The sequence below is a fragment of the Astyanax mexicanus genome, unplaced genomic scaffold, assembly GCF_023375975.1.
Source record: "Astyanax mexicanus isolate ESR-SI-001 unplaced genomic scaffold, AstMex3_surface scaffold_38, whole genome shotgun sequence".
Taxonomy (NCBI): domain Eukaryota; kingdom Metazoa; phylum Chordata; class Actinopteri; order Characiformes; family Acestrorhamphidae; genus Astyanax; species Astyanax mexicanus.
This window is the reverse complement of record NW_026040048.1, coordinates 876,563-889,476: the sequence shown is the minus strand read 5'-3', so window position 1 is coordinate 889,476 and position 12,914 is coordinate 876,563. Positions and strand designations below refer to the sequence as shown.

Below are 12,914 nucleotides of genomic sequence, written 5' to 3'. Positions count from 1 at the left end.
AAAATATTTACACTTGAATTTCAAATTATTTAATCTGGTCTTGGTTTATAAAATCACTGCTGTGTAACCAGCCTTGCTCTCAACATATTACTAACCAGATTAAATTAATTAGCTTAATCTAACAGTATCCAGTATCCAGAGTTATTCTTATTTTAGTGTTTTGTGTAAAACAGTTCTGCCAAGGTCTTTGAGTGCATGGACTGAAGAGAAGGAGTGTTAATTAATAGTGTTCTACTGTGTGCTTCACTAAGAGATAATACTGATTGTATTTATGATACTGGTTATAACAGCGTTATATAGCGTGAAACACATGGTAATTAAGACCCCTGCATAATTCTGTACTGCAGTACAAACAAGCATTAATAAACACAATTACAAAAATAAGAGTAAATGAGTTTATTAGAAGCATCATTTGAGTACAGTCATTCTTAGTTAAATCATCAATCATAAACTTGAATATGAGCAGTAGATATAAGAATAATACAGCTTAATATTTAGACAGTAATTTAACTGTTTACTTGCTTTGTTCTACATGCTTTATCACATTTAAAATGCAGATGCAAAACATGCAGATTTTCACATAGTTTATATTTTACAGGACATTATATAAGGATTCACATTAATACATATGATTAAAAATATATGTCAGATTTGCTGAGTGTATTCTTAATATTTGCCAGTATTGTCTTTCACCTGCAGGACTTCAGAATTCTTTCTTCTGATGTTCTGTAAAACCTGATCAGTAAACTTCACCCACAACTGTGGAAAACCTGAAAACTATTTCAATCTGCGAATGATTTATTATTCACTGTGCTAATAATGTAATTTATTCTTGTTATATGACAAAACAAATGGACATACACTACATCTCCAAATGTTTGTAGACAGCTCGACTAATTTATCCATTCAGCTACCATGAAGAGAAGTTTTTTTTTAATTAATTGGAATTCTTTAATATACACAAACATTAATTTACCATGCATAATGCCAGGTTTGGGTTAAAGAGGGGTAAAGCCCACAGAAATGAGCTGTGCATCAGCAGAACTGTGTTCTCTGGAATGATGGCGATTCACCAAATTGTCTATTTTCTTAGGGAGAAGTTAAGCAATCAAATTTTCACAGCAATGTTCCAAAATTTGTTATAAAGGGGCAGTAGAGACAATTACTCAAAAGAAGGTTAAACTCATTTATTGTTAGCTAGATTTTAAAAGTAGGGTGGATTTTGATCTACACAGTGGACAACAAGAATAACTCATTTGTAAGCTGTTGTTTAAAGTTACAGTGATTCATTTTGTTGTGATCAGCAGGAGTGAGAATGTCATCTGATATTTGAGGGATAAATGTAGAAGCTATACCCCACATGCAGTTTCACAAAGTACATGTTACAGAGATTACATTCTACAGCCAATCAATGAGAGAGGATTATTATTTGTATTTTCATGTTATTTATGTTGCAGTAATGCTGCAATAAAAAGTCAGATAGTCATAAATGATTTGTGTTTTATTCCCTTGTATCTTAATATTTAGTCTCATACTTTAGTATTTTTTTAGTCCAATAACCATTTATGTTCCATCAAGCATATAAATCACGCATTTAACCCGACATACACAGACTGTCTTAACATTATCCTCTAACGTTTACAAAACCAACCAATAAACCCTCCTACTGCTGCTCCTACTGCTGCTCCTACTGTTGCTCCTGCTGCTCCTCCAGCTGCTGCTCCTATTGGTCCCCCTAAAAGTCCTAATGCACCTCCCAATACTCCTCCCACTGTTCCTCCCACTGCTCCTCCTACTTTAGTGGCTCTTTCTATTTCATCGCACAATTTCTTTTCTGCCTCCTCCCTCGCCTCCTCCTCCTTCCGCTTCCTCATTTCTTCTTTCTCCCTCTCGTACTTTTCTTTCTCGTATTGCTGATCTTCCTTCATCTTTTTTTTACAGGCCTGCTCTTTCACTTCCATCACCTTATTGAACGCCTCTCTGTCTTCTTTGAGTTTTTCGTCCAGCTCTTTCTTTCGTTCCTCATTTGTCTCCTCCTTTATTTGAGCTTCTTTCTTCTGAAACTCTTCCTCTTTTTCTTTTCTCTCTTTTAACAGATTTTGCTGTTCCTCTGTCAACATCATCTTCAGTTTCTCCTGCTCAGCTTCATGTTTGGCTCTCAGTTCTTCTTTCTCTCTCTCTATCTCCTCCTTTTTCTTCCTCAGGATTCTCTCCTGTTCTTCACGTAGAGCTTTCTCCACCTTCTGGAACATCTCATTAGTGTAGCAGCTTCCTCCATTCACTGCCACCATGGAGTCGATCTTCTCCAGTAGATCAGTGACCTGGGTTTGGTCTTCAGTATTTCTGTTGTTGAACACGTGGTATCTGTTTCCACACTGGTTAATGATGTTTTGTAAGCTGTGATCAGAATATTTAATATAATCTTCAATGCTCATTTTCCTCAGATCATCTCCTCTGGTGAAGAGCACCATGGTGTATCTTCTGGATTCCTCACCAAACCGATCTTGGATCATCTTCACTGCATCTTTCTCTTCTTGTGTGAAGCGTCCCACTGTCAGCACCAGCAGAAAGACGTGTGGACCTGGTGCAGCCATGGTGATACACTTAACAATTTCGATTAAGATTTCTTTATTAGAAATACTCGTATCAAACAGTCCTGGAGTGTCGATCACAGTGACCCGTCTCCGTCTGACTTCAGCTGATTGTTTCTGACAGACGCTGGTAACTGACTTAGAGGAAATTAACTCTTTGAAGACCTCTTTACGCAGGATGATGTTTCCTGAAGCACTCTTCCCCACTCCAGTCTTCCCCATGAGAACAATCCTTAGACCTCCTGTATCTGAGGAAGATTCTACAAAAAATAAAAATTATGTATGATTAGAGAAACACTCACAGAAGAGTAGTCTATAATACCTATTTAAAAAAATACTACACTCACTACCATTTTTGCAGAACATTATTGAATTAGTGGTTTCAATTATAAAAAAAAATGTATCACACGTCTTCTTATGGCTTAAGTATTTAATAATGTATATTTCCACTTAAATGAAATTATGTAAAGTAAAGGCAAAATGGAAATATATTTCTATTAATGATGTGGTGTCACAACAAGATGCTGTGATTCTGTGAAACAGACTAGAGTTTCTGTAATTTATTACAATATCTTACATTTAACATTTTGTTGTCTTTTAGATTTGAATATTTGAACCTGCTGAGTAAAAAATTGTATATATTAAATAGTTATTTTACTCTCAATTACACTTTGGGCCCTATCGTACACCCCGTGCAAGGCGTGTAGCGCTGCGTTGCCATCATACACCCCGTCAACAGTTTTTTTTACTCCTTGCACACGCATCCTTAAAGTAGCGAAGGACTTTTGGAATATAGTAACGCTGATGGGCGTGGTGGTCTGGAAATGATGTGTGTTCAGGTAAATTTCTGGCGTGTTTCTATCTTGGTGGCGGAAAAAAATATTGCGCGATTGATCCTGTGAAAAGACGTCAAAATTCAACTGTCACTGGCACGCACCCAAAACTGGATCACGATCACCCTGCGCTCCAAAATACCCCATACCATCACTTCCTTACCACAGAAAAATACACCTTACCAAGAGCCTTCAGCAATCACCTATAAAAATGAAATATACTTAAAAATCTGCACAGTAACTATAAATTATTATTAGTTATATTTATTTTTGTTATTTATTTCAGTTAAAAGGGTTTATATTTATGTTAAGTACACAGACTAAATAACTGTAACTTAATATAGCAGACAGGCATTCTGCTGTTTAAGAGTTTTAACAGATGCTTATTCTCACTCAAATGCTGGAGTTTTTGAAATGGAAAATTAAAAAAAAAAGTACTTTGACTGAACATAAATTTATTTAATTTAACTTTGCTATTATTTAACTGAAATTCACTTTTATATCTGAAAAATAAAGCACATTGTCACCCTGGCGTGTGGTGCTGCCCGTCAATTATATAAAATACCCCGGCGGTCATTTGCTTCACCCCCGCTCCGGGAGGGGCCTGGGAGCGGCAGCACGGCCGAGGAAAGGGTGTTTCCCGCCTACCTTCTCAGCCGGATTTTGCATCCGCAAACCGGTTTGAGGTCCTCAGCTCGTCGCCGTCGCCTCCTTCACCTCCACCAGCCCCGAGGAAAACAGATAAGGGCAGTACCCTCATTGTCGGAGATTCCATTGTTAGGCATTTAAAGGTGTCTAACGCTAAGGGTAATGCTGCAGTGTCGTGTTTTCCAGGAGCTCGGGTCCTGGACGTCGCCCGGCGGCTTCCTACGGTGCTTCGGCATCGCGGGGACCCCGGCACCGTCATCCTGCATGTGGGTACCAACGACACGTCCGCCCGGCGCAGTGAGGTCCTGAAGTAGCACTTCCGCACTCTTCTGGACACAGCTCGCAGACTGACCCGCGCCCGCCTCCTCATCTCTGGTCCGATGCCCACCTACCGCCGCGGGAGCCAGCCGTTCAGCCGCCTCTACGCTCTCCACTGCTGGCTGCGGGACTGGTGCTCTGCTAGTGGAGTTGGCTACGTGGACAACTGGGAGAGTTTCGGGAGCGTCCAGCCCTCTTCCACCGAGACGGGCTTCACCCCAGCCGCCTGGGATCCACCGTCCTCTTTGGTAACATTGAGGCGGTGCTACGCCGGGACTGACTGGCTCTAACCAGTCATACCGGCCAGGTTAGTGGTCTAAGTAATGGGCAGTTTAGTAATATACATTGTTCTAGTGAGTTATCTTGCCACTTTCCTGTGCATAAGACCGTGAGTTTTAATTATGTGCCTTTTTCAGATACAAGTGCATTTTTACATTGTAGGATTGAGACTGTGTCTGTCCCCTGTGTCGCTGGAAACCGAAAAACTCAGAAAATCTGTTTTAATAATCTTATTAAAATTAAAACAACAGCATCCGTCTCTCAGAGTACCAGCAGCGTCCGTATGAAACTAGGGCTATTAAATATAAGATCACTAGCACCAAAATCAGTTATTGTTAATGATATTATTACTGATAATCACCTTAATGCACTATGTCTGTGTGAAACCTGGATTAAACCTGATGAATATATCACTTTAAATGAGTCTACCCCCCCAGGTTTTAGCTATTTCAGTTACCCACGCAGCTCTGGTCGTGGCGGTGGTGTAGCCACAATCTATGACTCAATGTTAGGTATATCTCAAAACTCACAATTGGATGCTAAGTTGTTTGAAGTTCTTAGTCTTAAAGTATCAGGCCCGTCTCCTGCTTCCAAAACGCAGCATTCGTTTCTGCTGATAACACTGTATCGTCCTCCTGGACCATACTCAAATTTTATTAGTGAATTTGCTGACTTTCTAGCAGCAGCAATTCTTCTTTCTGATAAGATCATAATTGTTGGAGACTTTAATATCCACTTTGAAAAGGACCAGGATCTACTAAAAATTGCATTTAAATCAGTTTTAGATGCTCTAGGCTTTAAACAAAATGTAATTGGCCCCACTCACCGATGTAGTCATACATTAGACTTAGTTTTGACACTGGGTATTGAGGCTAAGAATACAGTTACTCTTTCTCAACATGACTCAATATCCGATCATTATCTAATTATGTTTGAAATAGTTTTTAATCAAAATATCCTCCTCCCGCCCCGCTATATCAGCAAGCGTAAAATAACAACCGCAATTGCTTATGAATTTGTAAATAAACTCCCCAACTTAACCATCTCCCTTCCGTCCTATGAACATGATCTCGAGCACAAAACAGAAAATCTACAAACTGTGCTCCGCTCTAACCTTGACCGCGTAGCGCCGACAATAATAAAACAAATCAGGGATAAAGAGCTAGCACCATGGTATAACGACCACACACGTACATTAAAACAAACCGCTCGTAACTTTGAACGTAAATGGCGACACACAAAACTAGAATTTTTCCGGCTAGCATGGCAGCATAGTCTCACAGACTACAAAAAAGCCCTAATTAAAACAAAATCCCAGTATATTTCATTGCTTATTGAGAAAAATAGAGACAATCCTAGATTCCTTTTCACTACTGTGGCTAAACTCACCGGCAGTCAAAAACAAACTAGCTCCGTTATCCCTGTCGACATTAATAGTAATGATTTCATGAAGTTCTTTGATGATAAAATTAATAGCATTAGACAAAAAATTCAGTATCACTCCCAAAATTTACGTATAGGTATCGATGAATGCTGGTCCAGCTCTGAGGCACACCTAGAGTGTTTCAGCCCGGTTACAGAAAAAGATTTACTTAGTGTAATTAACTCATCAAAATCAACATCATGTATATTAGATCCAGTACCCACACAATTATTTAAACAGGCACTGCCAAAGGTGGGAAAATCATTACTAGAAATAGTAAATTCATCCCTTAGCATGGGCTACGTACCCAATTCTCTTAAATTGGCGGTCATTAAGCCCATTATCAAAAAGCCAAATCTGGACCCCCGCGAGCTTGCTAATTATAGACCAATTTCTAATCTTTCCTTTATAGCCAAAATCCTAGAAAAAATTGTGTTTAAGCAGCTGCGCTTGTATCTACAAAGTAATAGTATGCATGAGGTTTTTCAATCTGGATTTAGACAAAACCATAGCACTGAAACAGCTCTACTTAGAGTAACTAATGATTTACTTTCAGCTCTTGATAGGGGCAGCACTGCCATCCTTGTACTGCTAGATCTGAGTGCTGCCTTTGACACCATAGATCACGCTATTCTACTTGATAGGTTAGAAAATCTTATAGGAATTAAAGGATCAGCCCTCACCTGGTTCAGATCTTATCTGAGAGATCGATTCCAGTGTGTTTACTTAAATAACGATTGCTCTTATCAGTCTAGAGTAAAATATGGTGTCCCTCAAGGATCAATACTGGGTCCATTACTCTTTACTCTTTATATGCTACCACTGGGTAAAATTATCCGTAGGCATGGTATTAACTTTCACTGCTATACTGATGACACGCAACTTTACATATCTGCTAAACCCAACGAGGAGCTCTGTATAAATCAAATAACAGACTGTATTAAAGACATTAAAAATTGGATGACACACAACTTTCTCTTACTTAATTCTGATAAAACTGAGGTCCTTCTATTAGGTCCTAATATTGATAAAAACATAAATGTCAATATTGTAGACGGTCACTTAATTATACCTGGTAAAACTGTGAGAAACCTTGGGGTCATCTTTGACCCAATTCTCTCGTTTGATGCTCACATATGTAGCATAGTCAAAATTGCATTCTTCCACTTAAGAAATATAGCTAAAATCCGCAGTATACTCTCTCTGGAAGATGCTGAGAAGCTGGTACATGCATTCATAACCTCCAGGCTGGACTACTGCAACGCGTTGTTGGCTGGAAGTCCACATAAATTACTCCATAAACTCCAGCTAGTTCAGAATGCAGCCGCTTACAGTGCTTACCAGAACCAGAAAGTTCGATCACATTACACCTATTCTTTCATCCCTACACTGGCTACCTGTTAGATTTCGTATAGATTATAAAATACTTCTCCTGACGTATAAATCCCTCAATGGTCTGGCCCCGCAGTATCTACAGGAACTCCTTACTCCTTACAATCCGCCACGTTCACTCCGCTCCCAAGACGCTGGCCTGTTATTAGTCCCGCTTATTAGAAAAAACTATGCAGGAGGAAGAGCGTTCTTTTATAAAGCTCCCCAACTTTGGAATAGCCTCCCTATTAATATACGGGACTCAGACACACTCTCAATCTTTAAATCTAGACTCAAAACATTTCTATTTGCTCAAGCTTTTGAGTAATGTCTCATTACAATTTTCTTCCTCTTACAGCTTATCCAGCAAATATAAACCCTGTCCTAATCATCTGCTTTCTCTTTCTCTCCCCATGTCCTGAGCTGCTGCTGCCAAGTGCCCCATCCCACTCCAGAGTTTTATAAACCCATTCTAACCCTTTTTCTTCCCTCCCCTCTCTGTTCTCTCTCTCTATCTCTCTATGTGCTGAGACGCCTGGCTGGCCGGTCTGCCTGGATGTGTCCGTCTGTGGTTCCAGCTTTCAGGAATCAGCCCTGTCCTTCTACTCATCAGAATTATTACACAACCTTTCTAACTCCTGCATTTGTTTCTCTTCCTTTCCTTTCTGTTTTCTCTATCTATCTCTTTTACATGTATGGAGATGCCCTGTTCCTGATGTTCCCAGCCTGGCTCTCCACTGCCCGCTGTGTTGTTCTCCGGCTCTGCAGCCCTGCACTGATTAACATTAGCACACTCAGAATCTGTTTCTGTATTAGACATAGCGCTATAGTTTGTGCCCATCACATTCTTATATTCATAAATTAGTACCTGTTATATTAGCCGTAGTTCACATTAATTCTCTGTACTGTTTTGTTCTGTTATTTGTTTGTTGTTTGTTATTTGTTTGTACTGAGCGGGTCAACCCGAGTAGGATGGGTTCCTGACTGAGTCTTGGTTCCTTCCAAGGTTTCTTCCTCTTAAAGGGAGTTTTTGCCACTGTGTCACCATAAAATTGGCATCCCTGTGGTGCTGCTCATAAGAGGCGTGGACCTGTTTTTTCTGTAAAGCGGCTTTGTGACAACCTTTGTTGTAAAAAGCGCTATAGAAATAAAATTGAATTGAATTGAATTGAATAAAACTTAAAACATTTGAAATACACAGAAATATAAAGCTATATGTTAGCATTCGTTTCTTATCACCAGGGCAAATTTATTAAAATATTAAATATATAAATTCATTTATTAACATCTAGTCCAGCACTCTTAAATGTCGCAGGCAGGCAAAGTGCATTGCGCGCAGTATAACCTCTGTCTTCTAAAAAAAACAAAAAAATGTTTTAATAAATAAGGTTGGACAAGTATAGTAAAATTCATGTTATTAAACTCACTAAAGCCAACAAATGATTGATCATTAACCAAGAGAAATCAGGCAAAATGCGCTGCGCCTCTTTCTCTTTGTTGCAAAGCCAGTTTTTACATAAACAATAAACAGAACAAAGAATAAAATAACTTTACTCTTCTCTTATATAAGCTGCAGGTGTATCTTCACAGCGTGATGCGCAGTCAGTTTCCTATGCGCTCTTAAAATAGGAATGAACTGAAGTCAGAGCGCAGCTGTGTTTTAAAGGGGATGGATACAGACACACTGATTGGTTTATTTCACGTTACGCCCAAAACACACCCATGAAAAATGAAGGGAATTAAAACACGCCTTTTGCGCCGTTGGAGCTGTGCAAGGCGTATTTTTTGCCCATAGAATACCAAAGACACAGGACACGCCCCTAAATCCAGCTGCGTAAAGCGCAATTACCAAGTGTATAGATCGATAAAATAGGGCCCTTTATGTTTTATACAAATTCTTTGGATTTTATATTTCTTTGTGCAAGTGCAAGTTCCCTACGGATTTTAACTGGATTTCATGACGTTTCTGTGCCTGATTTTGTTTTGTAATACATCACTAGTTTTACAATGCTCCAAAAATTCTCTAGGGTTGCAACAAACGTCACACTTTCTCCCTCATTTTGATTCCCATAGTAAATATGGAACCTTTTAGGTATCACCAGTTATTTTAGGAAAAGTGGGATACAAGGATGTCCATGATTTTTCATCACACATGGCAGCATATACCAGTTAAATGTTTTAGCAAAGCATGCAAACCTAGAAATTTGCCACATAATTAAATATAACGTTAATATCTACAGTAAGTATTGAGCTAAAATCCACAATGTTCATAGGAATATGCTCACATTTAGCAAAATTTCCCTCCATAAATAAACTACCTTATATTATTGATTCATTATTATGATACAGTATTAGCTTGTGCTCTGTTAATACATCATGTTAAAGCAGCAGCAGTTCTAAAAAGGGTCAGAATACTGTGTTTATTGGTGCCAGTGTGCCTGTAAAAACCTCCTTTATTCATTCTAAAACCTGAATTTTCAGGTCGCTTTTTGCGGGAGATTTCCTGGCCACGTCAAACGTGAAAATGGGTTAAATTTAAGTCTTCCATATCTTAGCAATAAATTAATTTAATCATTCAGTGTTCAACATATTTCTCAATTAACTTGTTTTTAAACATCATACATCCTTGTTTTATTTTTTCTTTTCCTACTTTTTAAATAAAAGCCCTTTTTGTATCTATACCAAAATTATTTATTTTCTATGCTAATTTATGCATGGCTGAGGGTTTCTTCTGCACCAATTTTCATTTTTATTTTCTTTTTTTACTTTCTTAGATAAAGTGTACAAGACACTTTTTCTTGTACTGCTCTTAATTCCATTATCATGCTGCTATAGCAAACGTGCACTCTGGACTTCATGTTGCTGCTACCTGTCTACTCTCCCTATTTATTTTATTTTTTTGTGTATTTATCTTTATCTATTTTATTTTTATTGTGTTCTTTTGTTTTGTTATCTTATTTTATCTATATATCTATTTTAACAACAGCTCTTGGGTGTAAACTGGATCGTGAGATCACAATTTCATTCCACCTCATGTAGCACATGGGATGCGAATGACAATAAAATCTCCTTGAATCCTTGAAAGAAGCTTTTGTATTTCTACATCAGGTTTACACACATGGTTGACATTTACCATTTCACAGCTCAGCAATATTTAATTAGTTTTAGGTTACCATGAGAATGAGTACATTACCTGTCAAAAAGATACAAGTGATTATTATTAGCTGTTAACATATTTTATTTTAGTTGATCTAAATCTAATCTAGCTTAGCTAAGTGTGTAGTAAGTTATTTATGTATAGGGTATTTTTGTGATAATTATATTCTTGGTGACAATAACTGAAATATTTGATGAATTTTAGAATAAACGTCCTAAACAAAATACATAAGTGCATTAGAGGGGTAGTGATACAAAAAGGGCTTTTATTCAAAAAGTAAAAAATAAAATAAGGATGTATGATGAACAAAAACAATTAATTGAGGAATACCTTACATTCTGAATGACTGAATAAATGTATTGCTATATCATAGAAACTCTCAGCCGTACATGAAGTTACATTGAAAATAAATGCAGAATTTTTGACCTATGCTGCTTATTAGAGGGGGTTGGTGTATATTGTGCATCAAAGTGTTGAGTCACATCTACAGCCTAAGAATCTGGTTTTTTTCCAGCTTTGTTGCTAAGGATGCTAAATGAAAGCTACTTAAGGAGCGATGGAGACATCAGAGCCCTCTGCAGCTCATTTACCAGTTTGATATTTGCTAAAAATAGCAGAAATCGCTGCAGAAACTGCTGCTGAACCTCCTAATGGACCGTCTATGATGTACAGAACTTAATTAATACTGTAAACATCCACAGAACAATTTAATAAATTTCTACTGTGACACACGTATGGGACATACGGATATAAATTCACTTGCAGTCTTTAGAAACACACCTAACAAACATACTACAACTTTTAGTTTTTAAAAAATATGACTTAACAGTCAACTTGACTCAACAGTCAAGTCAAGAGAGTCAATCACTACATCTGAGTACAGGTACACAGTGTAATGACATTACATTCCTCCGGAACCATGAACCAACATTACAAATAGACAAACATAAAGTGCAAGAGTGTAACGATGCAACATAAAACAATAACATTACAATAAATACAACAGACGAGACAGTTTAACAGACAGAACAGTGCAGTACAAATATGGTATAATAAAATGTGCATAGTGAGAATAAGGGGCAGAGATATGTAACATACTGTAACATATAGAATATACATAATCACAGCATTTACTGAGGTACAGAGAGTCTATAGTTCTAACAGCAGCAAATATTGCTGATAGGAGATAGGGATAAAGATATATGAAAGAACAAAATCACTTATAGTCTTTAGAGAAACATCTAATAAATATACCTTTAAAACCTTTAAAAAATATCTTGGTTACTTTTGTGGGTTTTTTTTATAATTTCATTTCTAGTTTTCCCATTTTCTTCCCCAATTTACAAGGCCAATTACCAAACCCACTCATTAGGACTCCCCCTATCACTAGTAATGCCCCAACACACCAGGAGGGTGAAGACTAACACATGCTTCCTTCGACACATGTGAAGCCAGCCACTGCTTCTTTTCCAGCTGCTGCTGATGCAGCATTGCCAAGCAGACAGTGTGCTCTGAGGAAAGTGCAGCAACTTGGGTCTGACACATCAGCTCACAGACGCCCTGTGCTGCAGACATCACCATAGGAGTGATGTGGGAAGAGAGCACCATCTAGAGGGAGCAGGGCCAATTTTACTCCTTCTGATGCAAAGCTGCATGAGCGGGGGTTCGAATCTGCGACCTCCTGCTCATAGTGGCAGCACTTTAGACCGCTGGACCACTCGGCGCCCCTTGTGTTATTTTTTTAAGGAAACAAATTGCTATTGTAACACACTCAAATAAAATGTAGATATAAAATCACTTGCAGTCTTTAAGAAAAATCATTTAGTTTTGGATTTTTTTTCTTGGCTGACTTTTTTTTTATGCAAACAATTGCTACTGTAACATGTCCATATGATATATTAATATAAAATCACTTGTAGTCTATAGAACCACACATGATAAGCAGACTGCAACTTTTAATTTAGAAAAATATGACCTGGTTGAATTTTTATAATTTCGTGTGTATTAAATTGCTACTAAAACACACCCATATTCAATATAGATATAAAATCATTCGTAGGCTTTAGTGTTTTATATTTTTTACATTGACAAATTAATAGAAATTCAATTTAGGCATGTTTATCAGGTGTGTCTCTAAAGGCTACAAGTGATTTTATATGGATATTTCATATGGGCGTGTGACAATTTATACAAATATAAATGTATAGACATTCAACTGAGGCATATTTTTTAAAACTAAAAATTGTAGTTTGTTCATCAGGTGTGTCTCTAGAGACAAGTGATTTTATATCTAT

General features: G+C 37.7%; 1 protein-coding gene across 2 annotated transcripts in view; it reads right to left on the bottom strand.

Annotated features, from left to right (window-relative positions):
• Positions 1-381: 381 nt before the first annotated feature.
• Positions 382-12,914, bottom strand: part of LOC111192016 (GTPase IMAP family member 8-like) — a 74,075-nt gene continuing 61,542 nt past the window's right edge. Inside the window, exon 4 of one of the 2 annotated variants that reach the window (XM_049473460.1) lies at positions 382-2,321. In XM_049473460.1, the coding sequence (XP_049329417.1) occupies positions 1,632-2,321 (690 nt within the window). In that variant the 3' untranslated portion in view covers positions 382-1,631. Of the gene's footprint in view, positions 2,852-12,914 lie in introns of both variants that reach the window. The other variant, XM_049473461.1, reaches the window with a different exon arrangement.